This window comes from Enhydra lutris, unplaced genomic scaffold (assembly GCF_002288905.1).
Source record: "Enhydra lutris kenyoni isolate GAN:26980312 unplaced genomic scaffold, ASM228890v2 scaffoldscaffold3, whole genome shotgun sequence".
Classification (NCBI taxonomy): Eukaryota; Metazoa; Chordata; class Mammalia; order Carnivora; family Mustelidae; genus Enhydra; species Enhydra lutris.
The window spans coordinates 78,297,000-78,318,375 of record NW_019154087.1 but is presented as its reverse complement, the minus strand read 5'-3'; the positions used below and the strand labels follow the sequence as shown (position 1 = coordinate 78,318,375).

The window sequence follows — 21,376 nt, the reverse complement described above, 5'->3', positions numbered from 1 at the left end:
AAGAAGGACTTGCTGCAAGCATCAGACCAGTTCCCAGACATCAGAGACTGCTTTTTATTTTCTCAGCTCTATCTTAGAATCAGGATTCATATTAGGTTTTCTCAATGTGATGGTTAGTACACTGTATTTCTTAAGAATTGTTTAATCTTTAGGATTCTCTTTTCATCTCTTTTCCTTTTCCTTTTAGTCTATTTGTTGAAGAAATCAGGCCATCTGCCCCAGGGAACTTCCCATAGTTTGGATTTTGCTAATCATTCCCCTGATGTGCCATTTGATATGTTCTCCAATCCTTTGTTTCCAATAAATGGGTTATTAGATCGAAAGGCATGATCAAATTCATTCACTGCTTTTGGCAAGAACACTTTATAGGCAGTGATGTGTTCTTTCATTAGGAGGCACATAACTAGGTAACTAAAGCTCCTTTTGTGATGTTAGCAGCCATAGATGGCTTAATCCATTAGTTCATTAGCGGTTGCAAAAGGATGACATTCTAATCCTGTCTCCTGTTTTTTAATGTGAGCTGTAATACATTTTGTCCATATATTTAAGTTCAGTGTCCCCAGCTATTTCCCAAATGACTTCAGAGGCCTTGCACATTAAAAGAATAGAAAATAGGACATTCAGAGACAGAACCCAGTGGAAATCATAATAGAGGTAATTGAATATGGTTTCACAAATGCTATTGCTTTCTTGGTTGAACTTTTTGTGTTCTAGAGATAATGTGAAATGTCTATATTTGAATGCTATCAAAAGGGACAGATTTAGTGTGGTCAACCAGAAAATAAAGAGATCGACCGTTTTCTGGAGCTCAGTGAGAGGCTTAAAATCTGTAGATAGGCATACCTCCTTTTATTGTCCTTTACTTTATTGCACTTTGCAGATACTGCATATTTTTACAAACTGAAGGTCTGTGGCAACCCCACATCAAACAAGTCTATCAGAGCCATTTTTCCAACAACATTTGCTCACTTTGTGTTTCTGCAGCACATTTTGGTAATTCTCATAGTATTTCTAAGTTTGTCATTATTATTATATTTTTTATAGTGCTACCTGATCAGTGATATTATGATCTGTGATATTATAAGGGGTTTCTTTTAATATCTTTTTTTTTTTACCATGATACCAGTAATTTGTGAGGAATCCTGTAGTTTGCATTTGAATGACTTCAGTATACTTGCACCCTTTGATTTGACCTAAGGAAGCACTAATAGGTTTTGAATGTTGCCTGTGTGTTTGAGAGACCTGAAGTCATTAAGATAAGACCTAATAAAAAAAAATTGGAAGTCAAGTAACTTGTGCAGATCTTTGATGTTACTATTGTAATTGTTTTGGGGTGCCATAAACTTCACCAATATAAAGTGAACTTAATAGATGAACGTGTGTTCTGACTGCTCCATGACCAGCCCTTCCCCCATTGTCTCCCTCTCCTTGGGCCTCCCTCTTCCCTGAGACACAAGGAAGGGCTTTCCTGAACTCTTCCCTTAATATTGAAATTAAGCCAATTAATAACTCTACTCTGACCTCTAAGAGTACAAGTGAAAGAGTCACATGTCTCTCCGAGTTTAGCAAAGAAGGCATGTCAAACTCTTCGCTAAACTCTTTCTGAGTTTAACGAAGAAGCCATGTCAAAAGCTGAGACAGGCTGATAGTTTGGCCTCTTGAGTCAAACAGTTTATAAATTCAAAGAAAGAGTTCTTCAGGTAAAATTCAAAGTGATACCTCAGTGAACACATGAATGATGCAAAAGAGAAACAGCCTTATTGCTGATGTGGAGAAAGTTTGAATAGGTCCAGGTAGAAAACCAAACCAGCCACCACATTCCCTTAAGCCAAAGCTTGATCCAAATCAAGGCCCTTACTCTCTTCAATTCTGTAAAGTTTGGGAGAGGTAAAGAAGCTGCAGAAGAAAAGTTGGAAGCTACCAGAGGTTGGTTCATGAGGTTTAAGGAAAGAAGCCATAACAGAAGAGTGCAAGATGATCAAGGTCCTTGGATCAAGCTCTGCATTAGGCTCCCTGCTCAGCAATGAGTCTGTTTCTCCCTCTCCCTCAGCAAGTGCTGATGGAGAAGATCTAGCCCAGATCATTAATGAAGGTGGCTATACTAAATAACAGATTTTTAGTGTAGATGAAAGAGCCTTCTCTTGAAAGAAGATGTCATCTAAGACTTTTTATAGCTGAAGAGAAGTCAATGCCTGGCTTAAAACTTCAAAGGACAGGCTGACTCTGTTGTTAGGGACTAATGCAGCTGGTGACTTTAAGTTGAAGCCAATGCTCATTTACTATTCTACAAATCCTAAGCTTTTAAAAATTATGTTGAATCTACTCTGTGCTCTATAAACAGAACAACAAAGCTTGGATGACAACATATCTGCTTACAACATGGTTTACTAAATATTGTAAGCCTACCATTGAGAACCACTGCTCAAAATGAAGATTTCATTCAAAATATGGCTGCTCATTGACAGTGCGCCTGGTTACCCTAGAGTTCCAATGGAGATAGGCAGCAGATTGATATTATGTTCATGCCTGCTAATACAAAATCCATTCAGCAGTCCATAGATCAAGGAGTAATTTCAATTTTCAAGTCTTATTACTTAAGAAATACATTCTGTAAGGCTGTAGCTACCATACATAGTGATTTCTCTGATGGATCTGGACAAAGTAAATTGAAAGTCTTCTGGAAAGGATTTACTGTTCTAAATGCCATTAAGAACATCTGTGAATCATGGGAAAAGATCAAAACATCAACACGAACAGGAATTTGGAAGAAGTTGATTCTAACCCTCATGGATGACTTTGACGGGTTCAAGACTTCAGTGGGGGAAGTAATTGGAGAAGTGGTGGAAATAGCAAGAGAACTGGAATTAGAAGCAGAGCTTGAAGATGGGACTGGATTTTTACTATCTCATGACCAGACTTGAGTGGATAAGGAGTTTTTTCTTATGGATGAGCAAAGAAAGTGATTTCTTGAGATGGACTCTACTCCTGGTAAGGTTGCAGCGAAGATTGTTGAAATGACAACAAAGCATTTAGAATATTACATAAACTGAATAGATAAAGTAGCAACAGTGTTTGAGAGGTTTGACTCCAATTTTCAATGAAGTTCTACTGTGGGTAAAATGCCATCAAACAATATCACATGCTCTGGTGAAATGGGTGGAAAGAAGAGTCAATTGTTGTAGCAAATCTCACTGTTGTCTTATATGAAGAAATTGCCACAGCCCACCACCCCCCGGCTTCAGCAACCACCACCCTGATCAGTTAGCAACCACCAACATCAAGGCAAGACCCTCCACCAGCAAAAAGACAACAACACACTGAGGGTTAGCCCTTTTTAGCAATAAAGTATTTTCAACTAGGTATATACATTGTTTTTAGACATAATCCTATTACCTACTTAATTGACTACAATATTGCATAAATAAAACTTGGATATGCAAAAAACAAACAAACAAACTTGGGTAAACCAAAAAAAAATTCCTTTTACTTGCTTTACTGCAATTTTGCCTTTTGTGTGGTGGTTTGGAACCCAACCTCCAATATCTCTGAGGTATGCCTATATTTCTCCTGTGGAAAGACTATTAGAAAAAGTCTCTACAGGCCCTGCTATGTAGAGAGTTATTCTGAACATTGTCACTTTGGATTAAAATATACACATGACATATGCCAAGTGGATTAAGAAATAGAAACATATATTCTCTAAAGGTGAAGTACTTATCACTTTGATATAACTTCAAATTATCCAGAATACTGAGCTTTGTACTTACAGTATATTTTTGAGAGGATTAACTAGAAAATATAGATATTTATGTTAATGTGTGTTTATATTCTTTTACATTTCATAACTCCTAACAGTTAGGGGTGCCTGGGTGGTTCAGTCAGTTAAGTGTCTGCCTTCGGCTCAGTTCTTTATCCCGGAGTCATGGGATCAACTCCTGCATTGGGCTCCCTGCTCAGCAGAGAGTCTGTTTCCCCCTTCTCCCTCTGCCCCTCTGCCTGCTTGTTCTCAATCTCTCTCTCTCTAATAAATAAATAAAATCTTAAAAAAAAATAAAGAACTCATAATAACTAACACAGACTCTATATGATCTTAAAGTCAGGCTCTACTTCATTTTGCCAAAACCAACATATACACTTCAAAAGCATTCATCTCCATAGGTGTATAATTAAATATAGAAATCCCTATCTCTAGATAAACAGAGTCTCCTTGTCCCTCTTGCTCTCATCTTGGGATGTAAATTAGGGAATTCAAAGGAGATAGAAGGAGCTGGACAACAACTCAATGAGCCACTAAGGGCAGCTGTTTGCTTGGCCTTTGGTGGGTCCTCCACTTGGGACACACTAGCCATGCCCTATAAATAATGATAGTCTCTAGATTGTCCCTTGGGATCAGTTCCTCAGAGGTAGACTAGAAAGCTGTCTGAACTCTGTTACTATATTTTCTGATATAATAAGCATGATTTATTGAACAGATGTAAATCTTTGATGAACTTACAGTGCTTCAAAGTCATTATTTTGACATCAGTAACAGTCTTACAGACAGTGAACCACAGGAGATTAGACAGGTACTGTATTGACTAAAGAAAATACTCTGGAGTTCACTTTTTGACTAAATCTTTGATATGCCTTAGTTTTATTTTGATTTGACTCTTGCTTTCAAAAGTGAGACATAGCCCAAAGAAACACCAAACTACCAACCATTAGGATGCTTTCGTGAAAAAACTAGGTACTCAATAAGGTTAGATTTACTCTGTAAGTAAAACTTCACCGGGGGAAACCATAGAATTATAGAACTAGAAGGAATATTTAAGACATTTTTCCTTCCTTATAGCTAAGGCAAATGAGGTTAAATGGAACGCAGTGACCCACTTACTCATGTCCTCAACTCTTGACTATGCAAATCATTGAAGGAAATTTTATTACTGTTTAGTTGCTACCCCTAACATTAAATAAAGGAATGAATGATCGATTCTCCATATAAGTTCATGGAGTATAAGTGAAATTTTTGGAAAAAGGAAAATTAATTGAGAAAACTGCTAAATTTAATATTCACTGTAGCAGGACACCAAAATTTCACTTGAGTACAAATTTTCATTCCTTATTGCCCCACAAAGATACAATGAACCCTGGCAAAAACTAGCGTATTTGAAGTTGTGTTCACTTGTCTGGGTCATCAGGATATGGCTCAGTGGGTTTTAACTAGTGGTCTTATGTTTTCTGGTTCCCCAAATGTCTCATAATCCCTAAAGAAAACTGCCAGTTTTATAAAAATACCATAAATTTTCTTGTCATTATTTAAAATTGAAGTTCAAAAGGGATCTTCAGAAATACTATACTTGAAATAAAATCATATAAAATCATGTTTAAAATCATTTTAATAATATTTTAGAAATGAATCTTAAAATTGCTCACATACAAGAAATATAAAATGTTTTTAATTTAAAGCCATCTCCACCATCCCCAGTAACTCCATTGTATGAGAATCTAATTTGCTAATCAGACTAATGATACCTGTTTTCATTGTAAGTTATGGGTAATTAGAAATTACAGCTGAACTACTAAACAAGAATGGACCCTTCACAAGGGCAGTCAACCAGATCATTATTCTGAGACAAAGCAACCTAATGATTACTACAAAGTTCAAACTAAAAGAATTGATTTGAATGATTAGGGGACTCTATCTAGGGTCAAACCCTTTGTGTTTTGTGGATTCATACCATACAATTCCTTTAGTACATTAAAATGGGCTTTGATCAAAGAAAAATACACAGAATCAGATAATGTGAATAGACAGAAAGGAGACACGTAGAGATAGTTCCCCGCTGAGTTTCAGAGAATTTCGTATAAACTAAAAAGTAGAGAAATCTAAACCCAAAGTTGGGACAACCACTCCAACCACTCCCAGGTGATCAACAAGTTAGACCACCGGGGAAGTGACTGTAGTCTTCTAGAGCCATTTCCTCATACACAGCTACAGAGAATTAGTCTTCCTCTCCCCAAGAGGCCTCTTTAGTCCTTAGGGTCAGGGAGGAAAGAAGTACCTGCACCCAGACCACCAAGACCATACTCACTGTGGTACCTGCCAAAGAACAGTGAGGCTTAATGCAAGAACACAAACAAACACTGCTTTGGTGGGTTTTAACAAATGTTCACTCTTTTCCATCCCCAATGACTATTGTGACACCGTTTCCAGGAGACACTACGTTTCTGTGGCCAAACAGTTTACAAATAAACCTATAGAATGACACCTGTTTGTACGTTGGAATACAGAAGGATTTCAGAGCCAGAATAAATTACAGTAATGAGATATGGCCTCTTCTTAAACATTTATTACTGTGAGAAACCCTGAACGAATGTAAGCCTTTCTGGGCTGGCATATAGAGAGCTCTGGGACTGATCACTTGCCACTTACTCATTGCCTCTCATTGCACTACTTGGTTGCAGGTTTCTGCTTTATTTCCCTAACAGGTTAGTAAGCTCCGGTCTTATTCACAGGTGGCCCCTGTGCTGTGCAGCCCTTGGGAATCTCTCTCTTGCATAGGTGGGTACGGGGTGGGTAAGCAAAGAGAAGAGGGGCAGAAGATAGGTCCTTGGCATGGCACACCTATCTTCAAGAGTTGGAGACACTTTGCAGCCAGCTTTTCTGTGAGAAACTGTGATACCGCCATAAAGTTATATGTGTTCACTTACTGGTGGCCAAAACCTTTCATTTTTTAAATTCTCAATCAATAGAAGATGATGAATTATCAAAATCTCACCAAGAAATACAAATTCTAGATTTTTCATCTTTCAGGCTGAGCCTTCAAAGGCATTTCTTCAGCTAGACAAGCTGTTGTTTCTCTTCATAAGTATGTGTGACTTAGGAGGTCTCCAATTATTGAATGTTTACCGAACAAGTACTATGAGGTTTCTGACCAAAAACCAGATCCTCTCCACCACACTCTAAGAGGAGAAAATCTCCCAATTGCCTGTATTTTGTAGATGAGAAAATTCAGGATAAGAGAATACATTTCACATATATTCATATATTTCACTGGTGCTGACATCCCACCTAGGTCTATTCTGACTCCAGATCTGTAATCTTTGCTTTCTGTACTCTGATCTCTATAGGTCTGTTCATTACAGGAAGAACAAAATAGAAGAAAACCTATTTTGTGCTAAAACACTCTTGTGAAAGACCCCACCAGTATTCTTTTGTAGGAAAAATTAGAAGTAGTTTTATCTTTATCTATTTGTAAAGCTTAGTTACGGGGCAGTCGGGAAAAAAAAGAAAATTGAGTTGTTTTTTGGGTTTGTTTCTTTTTTGAGAGAGAGAGGGAGAAAGCATGTACACATGCACACACAGTGGAGGGAGGAGCAGAGGGAGAAGGAGAGAAAATCTTAAGCAGGCTCCATGTTCAATTAGGAGCCCAATGTGAGGCTCGATCTCATTACCCTGAGATCATGACCTGAGCCGAAATTAGGAGTCGGACATTAACCGACTAAGCCACCCTGGCACTCTGGAAATTGAGATTTTTTTTTAAAACACTACGTTAATAAGAACAAATAAAAATAAAAATGAAGGCTTATGTATAAAGAAATTCCAATGTGAGTAATTCTGACATCAGTTAAATTGGATTGCAGGGAAAGAACTCATAAATCCTTACTTGAATCCCTATTTCTACAGATCATAGAAGGAGACTTAAAAATAATATTGCCTTTTATTGCACACATGTAGAGAAAGTCTGAAAGAGGAACTACAGAACTTACTGCGTACTAAGATTCTGTTACTGTGACTAGTAGACGTTGCTTATTAGAAACTCCAGTGTGGGTGTTATGGAGGGCATGTATTGCGTGGAGCACTGGTTATGGTACATAAACAATGAATTCTGGAATACCAGAAGAAAAGAAAAGAAAAGAAAAGAAAAGAAAAGAAAAGAAAAGAAAAGAAAAGAAACTCCAGCAAAGCCCTCCTATGTTAGATACAGGAGAGTGAAAGCACGGGATGTAAATTATATGAGTACAAATTCCACAGAAAGATACCAAAAACACTTACTTGACATTAAAGATCTAAGATATCAGTGCATCTTATAACAGCAGGAGGAGATCTTTTTTCGCTATAAATAAGCTATCTGATTCGATTTGGTTCCCACAGTTTGTTTTTAATTAGGCAAAGAGACATTTTTAAATTTTTGTTTTCTAATCTTAAACAGCTTAAGTTCAAAATGATTGTGTAGTATCTATCTGCCTTCCTTGTTTCACATCTAATTTTAACAGCAAGTCAGTCACTTTTACACTTCAAATCAGACCCAGATGCTGAACTTCTTTATTAGTTTACTATTACCCTGTTGGGGGAAAAATCTGTTTGGTTCTTGTTGATTTGAGAGATACAATTTTTTTTCTTGTGGTTTTACATGCATTATTTTCAAAACACAGAAACTAGGATGGCCTTGCTGGAAAGAGCCCTCTTGTTGAACACAGTCCAGATGCTGGAATGTTCATCCGACTTTACACAGCAGGAACCAGAGGGCCAATGCCCACCATGGCAAAAGCTAGCCAGGATTAAGCATGGTGACAGCTGGCCAATAGTCATGGCATGGTACAGCTCTCGTGGGTCTGTGTCTTCTAGTATTCAAATAAAGGGCAGTATTTGCATTTTATAAAGCTTTTTGGGAAGTACAAAGTAAAAAAAACCTGTGGGTGTAAAATTTTATTATTGTCTCTCCTTGAGATGAAGAGAGGAGAAAAATGGATGTAAGCTTGAAGTCATCATTCACGTACACTTAATGCGTAAGCACCCACGGATAATTCTGCTGCAATTAATGTTCTGTGGTCTTTCTCTACATTCTCTGTTTCGTCCCTAGAACACTTGAAGGATAAGTTAGAAGAATATATGGCCCGCTTTTCCAAAGTAAGGATTGTTCGCACCAAGAAAAGGGAAGGGCTCATCCGGACCCGCCTCTTGGGGGCATCTATGGCCAGAGGAGAAGTCCTGACGTTCCTGGATTCCCACTGCGAGGTCAATGTGAACTGGCTGCCCCCGCTCCTTAGTGAGTACGCATGCTGATGGTGGCCTTCCGGGGACCAGCAGGGCCTGGGGACTCGGCGTCCTTCAGAGGGAGTGTGTGGCTTGCTTCTGTCCAGTTTGCAATCAACAAAGGCGAGAGATCCCTTCTACAATTTTTACAATGAGAGCCTTGAATTCTATCTTAACCACAGCTGAGAACAAATAGGTCACTAGAAAACTGCATTAAAATTGCCATTTTAGATACTACCAACCGCAGTCTAATTTAAGGTTTGTAATGGTTTCATTTAGTTTAGACGTTCTCCTTTATTGTAGTTATAGTGGTTCGGTAAATACTAAAAGAAGAAAGCGCTAAAAAACACGATCTCGGGACACCTGGGTGGCTCAGTCAGTTAAGCGTCTGCCTTCAGCTCAGGTCATGATTTCAGAGTCCTGGGATCAAGTCCCGCAACAGGATCCCTGCTCAGCAAGGAGCCTGCTTCTCCTTCTGTCTGCCACTCCCCCTGCATGTGCTTGATCTCTCTCTCTCTCTCTGACAAACAAATAAGATCTTTGAAAAAACTATCTCTATACAGTTCAGATTAACACACACACACAGAATATAACAATTATTACAGAACTGTTAAGAAAAGAGGAAAGACAATTATTAAGCCCCAGAATACAGTTCAAGTGCAAGTGCCCTGACATTTTTGTGGATTAAAATGCCAGTTCTCCTCTCGACTCCTGGCACCAGTCTAGAGCCCCAAATACATAATCTCCCAAGTTTACAGAGGACCCCCTCAAGCTACTATCCAGATGACACATCTCTAAGGCTCACAATATGGCGCAGAGTCAGGGAAGAAGCAGCCCCTCTGTCACATTACACTTAAACTGTTAGAAACATGAAAGAACTAAGAGTCATTCAAGCTAGAAAATGCTTGTGTGACTCAGTTGGAGCTTGACTATTTTGTTTTTTATTTCACCATGAAGTCAGATATAAAGTCCAATACTGGATGAGGAATAAATTGCCAGACTAGAAAAATATAGATATATAGATACAGATATATATACATGTTTCTAAAAAGTTCTTGGTGTGCACATACTGTACTCTTTCTTATTCTTCCAGATTTCGCTATATCAACTTTTATTGTAAATATAACACTGGCCTTGGAGCTAAAGCCAGTAAAAACGGCCTTTACAATCCGCTGCCTCAGAAAGAATGATTTGCTATTGACTACTGTGTAGGATTTCAGATAGAACCAGCAAAGCTCCATTAGTAAAAGACGTGGGCTGGGGGGGTGGGCGGGGAATCAATTGAAACTGTATAGGATTTAAGACAGGAAATGACCAGCAACTAACGCCCCACCGTCTCACGCAATCCGCACACACCTGCCTAGGCGACTGCCCAGCCATCGTACGTAATCAACAGGAATGTCTCAGTGCTCCTCTGGCCAGAGACTCCTCTGAGCTTTTAATTAAAAGTACCTTGTTCAAGGACATAGCAATTTAGAGTTTCATCAGCAACAGTGAGATTCCTGCAAACTGAACTTGACCTATATGGTGTCGAATACTCAAGGAAGTCAGTAAAAGGCCTAATTTATTTATGAACCAAAGCAATTCCTAAATGCCAATTATCAAGCCTCTGATTGTTCATATGAATCTAAAAGGGGGAAAAAAAGGAGAGAGAGAGAAAGAAAAAAATAAAGAGAAACCCACTTTTTCTCATTAAAGCATTTCATTTCCTGTAGGCCTGATGGATAAGAAATGATTCAAGCTCAGGATCACTATCTTTTTTTATTTTCCTCTATCAGTGTCCTGACACATCATCCAAAATGAAAAAAAGCAGGCGGAGCCACACAGTTTCTTGGTTCATTTTTCACCTTGGGATTATACCTGAATTTCAATTTCCCATTAAGAGTCTGTTTGTTTGATCCCTGGAAATTGAAATGTAGGCACAAGCCTTAGATGAAAAATTAGTCATGCTGCTTTCACCCTAAGCTAGAACAGCTGGATGAGAGCTGAAAGGAAATTTGAAGGGAGAGTTGACAGTTAATTTAACAGACTCATTCTCTTTGGGTCACCTTGGGACTCCTTATTGGTCAAGGAACTTGTAAATCAACCTGATTCTGAATTTGATTGAAGAAAGTCACTGAAACCGTAATATTGAACTACCTGCAGAGGTGCTAGGAGAGAGATTTTGGACACAGCAATGATGCCTCCTCTGCCAAAGACATCTACAGGGAAACACCATTTAGATAAAGATTAAAACCCATTACAAGACTTTCCCAGGTGAAAATGGATGCTCATAGGGTGCTTGTCAAAGAATCACCTGAAATAGTGCTGGGGGTCTCTCTGTCTACCGATTAGCTGAAATAATAGGAAGGCCACCTCTAGGGTATCAGGGGCCTCCTGGGGCCATGCCGTTTACCTTGCCACATGCCCACATCATACTCTCCTTATCCTGTTTTATCTTCTTTCTATCACATTTATCACCTTCAAATGTACTATGTAATTTAGAGATTTATTATGTATATTGATTGTCTTTGCTCCATTGCTAAAGACAGGGATTTTTGTGGTTGTTATTCACTGCTGTGTTCCCAGAACCTAGACAAGTGGCAGGCATAGAATTTCTACTCAATAAATAGCTGTTGAATTGGAAGGAAGGAAGGAAGGAAGGAAGGGAGGGAGGAAGGAAGGAAGGGGCATATAAATATGGAGGGGAGATCTTCTGTAGGCTTCTGAGGTTTCCCCACCCTGCCCCATCAGAGACATCAAAAAAATAATACTGAACTAGCCAAATCTCATTATTTCTAAAAGATGTTTTTTAAGATATTTAAATATATTTTATTCCACATGCCACAGCAGATCATCCAAATAGCCAGAAATCAGATGTTCATACTTAAAAGTTCGGTCAGACAATATGTTTGTTATAATAAATACTGAGTGCACATTTGTGGGAAGAAAATATGGTTGGCCCCTTAAACAGCACAGAGGTTAGGGGCACCAACACCCTGCACAGTCAAAGATTCATGTGTAACAGCTCCCCAAATAACTTGCTGTTGACCAGAAGACTTACCCATCACATAAACAGTCAACTGACACTTACCATGTACGGTATATGTATTCCATACTCTACTCTGACAATAAAGTAAGCTAGAGAGTAAAATGTTCTTAAGAAAATCATAAGGAAGAGAACATACATTTGCAGCACTGTACTATATCGAAAAATATCTATTCATAAGTGGACCTGTGCATTTCGGACCTTTGTTGTTCAATAGTCAACCCTATGTCACCTATAGCTGTTCCAGGTGAGGCAACATGTGTAAATGCCGATTTCCTGCGCTGTTAAAGTCTCACAACAATAATATCTACATGGAAAAGGAAGGAGCTGGGACTGAAAAAGATATCACGTGAGAAGCATCATGGAGAACTGGAAAGACCACGAGTTTTAGGATAGGACTGTTGGGCAAGCATTGCGTCCTTGGTTTTGCTCTCCAAAGATGAGTGACCTTGGACAGGTTATTTAGCTTCTCTGAGCTCAGTATCCTCATCTGTAGATTGAGAATGACAACGGCAGCCACTTTACAGGTTGCTAGAGAATTAGAACTACCAAGACTATAAACCACTTAGCAGTTGCTCAAGAATTTGAGAGTAGCAGGAATAGTAACAGTAGCATCAGGCCATCTACTACATTTTTGGATAGAATGAGAGAAGATAAAAACATATAGCTTTAATAAACAAAGGACAATCAAAGGACAATAACAAAGAATGCTTGGTGTGATCTGTCAGCATTTAACGGGGGAGCAGCCATCATGACATCATAAGATTAGAGGCTAAATAAAAGAAACATGAAGTTAAATATTTACATTTCTGGAACCTCCAGAAAGCAGGACAATATTTTCTCAGCAAGCTCCCGCTGTATGCTTGAAGGAACACAAATACTGTTTATACTCCATGCATGCTGGACGCGCTATAAAATGACAGATTGGGGACAGGTCAGAGCAAAAATGTGACAGAGGTAGAGCTAAATGGACTTCTGCAAGTCTCTCCGGGACATAACTTTCTTAAAGGAAAACACGACAACACTAATTGTACCTAATCACTGTCCCATCACGTTAAGTCCAGCCTTAGAAGAGATTTCGCAAAGCCTTCTAACAACCACAGGAAACCACAGAGGGCAAGCAGCACCCCCACATTAGGAAGGATCTGTAGGCTTCTCTTTGCTGAGAAAATGATGGATGACCTAGGCAGGCATGTCATTTCCTATTTTGTGCTTTCATTTTTCAGACCAAATTGCACTAAACCACAAAACCATCGTGTGCCCCATGATCGATGTCATTGACCACAACCACTTTGGGTATGAGGCACAAGCTGGGGATGCCATGCGAGGCGCCTTCGACTGGGAAATGTACTACAAAAGGATCCCCATCCCTCCAGAGCTCCAGAGGGCAGATCCCAGCGACCCTTTTGAGTGAGTAGCTGAGGGAGAGGCTGTGGGAGAGGGCAGCTTACTCATTTCAGGCATGTCAACTTGGGACCCATGAGGACAATCATCTCTAATAAAATGGAAGAAAACAGGTGGCAACAATATCCGCCCCTTGGAGAAAAGTCAGACCTACAAGTTGTAGAAAAGGACAAGTTGCACCAAATACACGAATCCATCCCCTTATCAAACTTGGCAAAGCATCAGAGGAAGTGTGCGGACGTAAGAATCAGGAAAGGCAGAGTTCACTGAAAACACATATTCTCTTGTAACTATTCTCTCGGATGGTCCCTTCCTCATCTCGGTTCTCTCTGTTCTTTTGCCTTTTCCCTAAAGAACCAATTAAATTAACTATTTTACTTTACTCTCATTGGAAAATGATGTAAAATAGGAAGCTGGATTTAAGCCTCTGTTTCCACCCTGTTGGGAACGAAGAGGGCAGGTGGTGTTTCTGAGTAGTGCTCCAACATCTTGAACTTGGGGAGTTCAATCAAAATGATATATCCAGCGTAATAATCTTTGATAACCCGGTCATTAACTTAAGTTTGATATAGGTAAGAATTTATAGTAATCTATTGGTCTCTACAAAGTTAAGTCTTTTTTTTTCTTTTTTTTCCAGTGTGGGCATGAGAATTGTGCATGCCAAGAAAAAGAAAAATATATATTTAGCTTAGTTTGACCAACTCTTAGGTCCTTTAATGGTGAATGGTAAACTTTTTCCAAAAGTGAGCCCAGAGTTTGCCCAAGGCATACTATTAACTATTCCTCCTGCTGTACCCGTTTGATCACATTAAAGCTTTCATAAATTTGAAACTATCATATATTTTTTCTTAGGACAAGAAAAATGTCTGTGATTGGGGCTTTGCATACTTTCTAAGGGTCTGTTTCAAATGTGTTAGAATTGATACCGTCTTTTCATTAATAATACGGGCAGTAAAAGTTTACAGTGGAGAAACTCCCAAGTATAAGAACCATTTCTGTGACACTAACCCTTTAAACTCCAAAAAGTATGTGATAAACATCAGAAAATGCTTCTTGTGATTCTAGTCTCTGGAAGGATAAACTCTTGGAAATGCTGGGGGAATTTCAGAAGACATTAGCCTGATAAAAAGGGAGAGGTAAATGATTCCTTTTGTAACATGAAGCACACTCATCAAGTAACCAGAATTTCTGAAGCCCTCTTCATACTCTGAAATTGCTGGAGAGTTTTTGAGAAGAAATAATAAAGGCCCATTGTTATTCTGGCAAATGCTTTGGCCAAGATTTTGAGGATATTTAAAACTACTAGAAAAGTTCTTTAGAGATGGAGTTTCCAGTAAGCATTTGAAGAGGGCCCAGCTGGAGAGATGTTCATCAGGCTTTCCTGAAGTTAAACTATCAGAAAGCCTTGGCAAAGGGATCTATAGGGGGTAGGGGGATTTAAAGCCATGTTGGGGCTTAGAGGAGGATACAAAAGACCCCTAAATACGGTGAAACTGCCATTAGATGGCAGCTGACAGGGGAACAGTCACAGTCTGGTTTTTACTCCGAGGTGGCCATGTTTTCAGGGCTAGAATTCATCCATGATGGTTTTCCAAAGACTCCCTAACAGTGACTGGGTTATAATGACCTTCTACTTTTATCTCCCCTGCAGTCAGTGAGTGGGGCTCCTGTTCCTGGCAGAAATGGGTTCAAAATGCTACCAAGGGAATCTCAGAACGTGAAAACTAGGAAAGTATTCTCAGTCCCTGCCCTGGCAGTCGAAATTGTTTGTCAGGCAGACCCTGTCTGTGACCATCACCATTATCAGGCACCTTGCTTAAGCCCGGAGCTTGCAGAGTTGGTAACTTTCAGAATTAAATTACCTCTTGTTCCTGTCACTGACTTCTGTGGTTGCTGTCCGTCAAAGATTGCATTCACCTCTTGAATACTACTGCTTTTCTGGCTTTTCAGTCTCTTTGATTCCTCGGAATGTGGACACTTTAGCCTTTTGTAATAAATGTAGCTTCCAAGAGATGTCCACTTTGATCTTAAAAATTGCATTTGCCTTCCTGATAATAAAAGAATGGTTACCCAAGCCGCGATGAGCAGTGTATCAGCAATTCCATTATCTCCCTAGTTACCTGAATGTGTTCGTAAACAGACAGACGTGCTTTAGGCTAAAACGTGCTTCCCTGGATGTCAAGCTTTAAGATACACAGAGTGAATGCAGTCTCTCACATGGACTTTCATATTACAGTAGCTTCTGCTAGGGGTGTGTGGCTTTTTTAGGGAGGCAGGGAGAGGAAGCTGAAAAGAAGAAAGGAAGTGAAGAGGAATATGTAAATTCATTGCAAACCCCAGGACTTTTCATGCAATATATATGCAAACTTTATCTTTTTGTAACAAGTTCATCTTTTATCAAATGTCCTAAGTGGCGAAACCTCCACCCTCTCATTTATTCTGCCATTATTTGAGTTTCCTGAAATTATTGACTATAGTAATGGGTTTTTTTCATCTGCAAATCCTGTGAAATTAGTGAGGCATGAACAGTAATTATCCATGAACTGAATTGACAAATTCAGGGTATTATATCAATGCATAAGTGTTATTTCTCAAATATTTGGCTTCAGTTAGGATCATATATGGGTCAAGGTATAAACTGTATTTCTCAAAATAGGTTACATGGTCAAAAGAACTCAAAATCTCTCAAAATGAGAATCAAGACCCTCCACAATCTGACTAGGGAGGAAAAGGAAAACTCGCAGATAAGTTTGAACACTAAGAAAAGATTTACTACATTTGCAAAGGGATCTGCTTTTCAGACAATTTACTCCTAGAATGTGAGAGAAAATGCAATATTCACAGCTCAAATTATTATATGGCAATCACAATTCTAATTGGATTGAATACATCTGAAAAACATTCTTGCCTTGTGAAAAAGAGAATGCAGTACTCCCTTCTGATGGCTTACAACATGATGTGATGCTTTTAGGAAATTCTTGTTATTCATGGCTTTTATAAAGATTCCCTATTCCTGATTTATCTCTAATCCCAGGCACTTGGGAATGTAAGCTTTTCCTGTGTGACAAAAACTTAATTTGCTCCTTTAGTAATGATGACAAAGAGGAAGATGTTCTTTTGCTTTCTGACCACTTAACTTACTTCTCCAACCTTATCTCAGCATCTAAAAGTCTAGAAAAGACCAGAAGAAATGATCTTACCCAACTTCCCTTTGATACAAGCAACCACTAGACAATGTCCAAGAAAGATGAATGGCCTCTTCTTGAACTTGTGAAGAAAGTAATACTTGCTACCTCAAAAGACTGATTGACAGAAACCTTTTCCCTTACATTAGGATATCTGCTTCCCTAATCCCAAATACAGGGACACAGGAACGTCTAATTCCTCTTTGATGATAGAGCTGTTAAAAGTATTTTAAGGGGTCTGGGTGTCTCAGTTGGTTAAGCATCTGCCTTCGGCTCAGGTCATGATCCTGGGGTCCTGGGATCAAGCCCCACATCCGGCTCCCCACTCAGTGGGAAGGCTGCTTCTCCCTCTCCCTCTGCTGCGTCTCCTGCTTGTACTCTCTCTCTCTCTGTGAAATAAATAAATTCTTTAAAAAAAAATAATATATATATATATATATATATATATAAACACCTGCTATGTTATTTATGTTATTCCTCCAAAAGGGGAAAAAAAAAACAAAACTTTTTTTTTTTTTCCTTTTCTGGGCTAAATATCTCCGTGCCTTTCAGGTCTTCCAAAATCCTGCAAAAGTTCATGCTCATTGATGTAAATGTTCGATACAGGTAAATTCAATTGACTCCTGCAGCCTCACCCACATTTCCCCAACTCGTTCACAAGGATAGCATGAAATAGTCCATCGACTGGATCAGGGACTCAGGCCCTAATGTATGAGTCTGTCGACCCCAGAAAGAAAGTTAATTTCTAGGGAATTTGCACTCCCCTGGATATCATGCTTCCTTTTGTCTAAGTACTTCAAGATCAGTTCAGCGGCCCGTTCAATTTTCATCTTTGCTGTATTTTTCAGAATCCACTTGTAGCCTGTCATTGACTTGGAGACAAATTACCTTTACTCTGTCAGTCTTCCTCAGGCACATCTCCACAATTCCTCAAGGACTTCTAAAACTTGGAGTTTTAGCCGTCGTGAATGGAACTCTCGTAAGCGGTCATTAGAGAAGACAGACGTTTTCTATTTTCCACCCATATATACCACCAATTTCCAAAATTTAAAGAGTAAGGATATTACACCTGGGGGGAGGGGCAGGATAAATTTACAGGCTACAAATGCCCACTCATTCTCTCAGAAACCACAGACACATGTCCACAGACACATCGATGTGAATGCCGTGGCTTCTCACCAAGGCCAGTGACCTAACCTAAAACTTCCTCAGAGTATGAAGAGCGGCGCCCTCCGTGGAGCGTGAATGCAACTGAGATGCAGCCGGTGCTCTGCTCTGAAGGCCTTGGACCCAGGTTTGCACTGACCAGCCAGGAGAAGAGGGGTTCTTTCTCCTTTGGTGGGCGTAAAAGCTTCAGTTTATAAATGCAAGGAAGAGAACGACAGATTGAGAATGAAGTGCATTGTTGCCTGGAGTAAACAACTAGCTTTTGTTGTCAGATCTGATGAATTGCATCAATCGACATTCAAAATGTTAACATCCCACTTGGACAAATTCCAGTGGGGACTGGGCTCACCTTCGTTTGCTCAGAATTTGAAAGTAAAGATAATCTCTTTTACTCAAAACTTATCCCATGTGGGTTTGGACCAAATACTGGTCACCCTGAATTGAATCAGGAGTAGGAAGGAATAAAATTGACTCCCCGTGGACAAAGGGACCAGTCAAACCATGGATTTACTGTAGGATGTAAAGAAAGCAAGCTAACTTGAAAGGTCTTATCCTCTTGATTAGAATCAGGTTTTGCTCATCTTCTTTGTTTCTGTCCAGCCCCCACTGGGCCACCTTTAAACCAGCACCATCTGCACAGTAGGGTGGGAGAATTTTTTTCATGCTCTACTTCTCAAGCTAAGTCAATATTCTCATGAATTTTGCTGTGATCTCCAACTAATTGCTTCCGAACCTTGCCCCCTTTCCTCAAAAAACCAAACGGATGCACACAAACTTCCGTAGTCTTAGCTGCCTTGGCCTCGCCCTCCAACCAGTTAATTCTCCATGAATGAGGTTTTAAAACTGTAGTCTCAAATTTTGAGGGGATTAGGTTGAAAAATACATGAATCAATCTAGTCTAGTGATGAGTTCCAGAGTGAAATAGGACTTTAGCTTTCCAATACCTTAACCACAGATCTTCCCTCAACATCGCATTATTCTAGAAGCCAATTAATCTAACCAAGTAACCGGCCTCGTTAAGCCTATGTAATATGCAATACAAACCTAACTAGCGTTTCACACTATGTAAAGCACTTCACCACATTATCTAATTGATCCCTTGTAATAATCCATGGCACAGGAAAAAAATAGCTATTGTTATTTTTCCAGTCTTGCAAATAAAGAGACAGTGATAGAAAATTAACTGACTATTAAGAGGCAACATCAGGACTTCAATCGACATCTTCTTTCAGTCATTCAGATCTCAAATTTTAGGTTTAATCTATCTCATAGGATTCAAATCAATGCCTTCTTTCATTCATTCCGACTTTAAATCCTAGAGGTAATCAATACTTTTCCTCTCCTTTGAAGAGACACTTAGGCACCCATTAAGTGAAATAGTTTTATCAATTAATGTCTCATAGTGATTCTGTAATGAGAGCAAGAAAGGAACCAGATTGCTTCATTGCCTGTACTGTGTTCTTACCGGTAGACTAAACTAGAGCTGATAGGTTGAAAATGTCAGCTTTCAGTTTCTTCCTAATGAAGGGAAATGTCAACAATGCTGGCTTCTGGTCTGTTTATAACAAGATCTAATTCAATATTTGACAACCGCAAAAGGACAAAATGTTTAGGGAAAAATACTGTCAAATTCCTAAATGGTGTCCTAACTACAGCAAGGAGAATAAAGGAACAGAAATGGCTCAAGGGTCTTAAAAACTAATTAAAACATTGAATAAAATCAATCTTCCTCAAAAGCCCAGGATGAAACCCACTGAAGATTCTTTTTTAAATGTGAAATAAAATATTGTAACCTGAGAGAGACTTTTCACAGCAAACTTGTTAATTACTCATCTCTTCCCTTTGAAGACCCCTCCCCATCCCTTGCTCTCTCTGGGCTCTTTGGTGACCACAGTCTTGGGTCTCTGGAAGACTCACCATCTCATAAACAATTCTCACCAATGGGTCATGATAATACTTCTCCCTGGTCAGGTCTGCTCACCAGAAAATGTCTTTCTCTCCTCCCTCTCCACGGGGAATGATCTTTACCTTGGGAAGATGATCCTTACTATTTTCTCCTTGCTTTAGCATCCAGAAAAGCATTAGCAAATTAATTTCTAAATCAACAATCACTGTGATTTTTCTAATGGTGTGTCCTGCTGTTCTTTCCTTTGCCCTGCTCTCTTGAGATCTCTTGAGGTTTCTGAAGTGGCTCTGGCTCTTCAATGCCCTCTTTCTGGTTTCTGGGCCTGACTTTGCACTTTTGTCCCTTCTCCCATGAAGGGTCACTAAATCACCGGAGAACTGGCAGGTTATACTATTTGAAAGGAGGTGAAAACTTAGGCCTTCATAGTGAGAGATTTTTATCCCTGAGTTATCAGTCACTCAGGACTATGGTCCCAGTGGGACCCTGGAACACCCCCGCTTTCTCTACTCAAACCTTACCATGACTTTTGTTCTAACTAGCCCCCATCCTTTTTTCTATGGTAACATCTCTTCTTGAACCTTGGACTTTCAACTCTTATTCCTGCTCTTGCTTCACTAATGCCAGGTTAGTTAGCCCCTTCTTAGCCAGACTTGAGACTGAATTTTTCATCTCATCTCAAGCACCCCTTGGACTAATCAGCCAATCACCTCTAGACCTCGAGTGCCATGCAATGGTTATCAATAAACCTGCACTACTTAAGACTTAGCAATGGCATCTATGGGCAAAGAATGGTAGAGCTCACAATGGGTTGATGACTTTTTCTTGTCCATTTACCCATTCTTTCAACCATTAATCACTTTGCTTGCTTCCCAAATGGGTGTCCTGAGTCCATCTTCCCATCTCATGTGTGATGACTGTTTTCTGTGTTCTCCCCCCACTCTCCAAGATGTGACTTGATTCTAACTACATTTACTCCCCATCCGGATTATTTTATGGATTCTGCACTCTGTAATATAATCACCCTCCAACCAGATCTCCTGTTTGTGGGCTCCCCAGGCTTCTCTCACCAAACTTCTATTAGAATTTACTTGAGGAGAAAACTGCCATGAACCTCTGAAAGTATTGTCACAGCCCCCTTCTGAGTCCCCAAGCTTCAACAACATTTACTCTATCTATGACACCATCACACCAGAGTATGGCAGAACACAACAGAAACTTCTGCCATCACCCAACTCCCTCTTCCTCTCCCAGAAGATAGGAATATAGACCCCAGGCCCGCACACAATCAGCTTTGTTTTCTTACATGAGGTTTTCCCCATAAAATATCTGCTCCAGCTCTGCTGTCCTCTTCACTTCCTCCTCTGGGTGACCACTCCCTATAGTCACCTCTAATTATTGCTAACTTGGATACTAGAATGGACACTCTGTGAGGTCAGGAAGGACTGTTTTATTCAATTTATTCAGCTCTGCATCACTAGTACCTAGTCCCTGCCCAAAACAGGCACTCAATAAATATTTATTGAATGGATGAAATAAATATGAAGTTCGGGAGAGGAAATGACCCAACAAGTCTCTGTGTATTTGAAAAGGGGTGATAGTTTTTCAGGAAAGGCTACCAGTTGAGGATATGCTGCGGCACAGTATTTGCTAAGCACCATATTTGTAGGGTT

The 21,376-nt window shown here is 39.5% G+C and overlaps 1 protein-coding gene across 1 annotated transcript in view; it reads left to right on the top strand.

The window, feature by feature from the left end:
- LOC111157037 (polypeptide N-acetylgalactosaminyltransferase like 6) overlaps positions 1-21,376 on the top strand; it is a 1,188,224-nt gene that overhangs the window by 983,742 nt on the left and 183,106 nt on the right. Inside the window, exons 6-7 of the mRNA XM_022518249.1 lie at positions 8,844-9,029; positions 13,271-13,454. Coding sequence (XP_022373957.1) covers positions 8,844-9,029; positions 13,271-13,454 — 370 coding nt within the window. The remainder of the gene's footprint in view (positions 1-8,843; positions 9,030-13,270; positions 13,455-21,376) is intronic.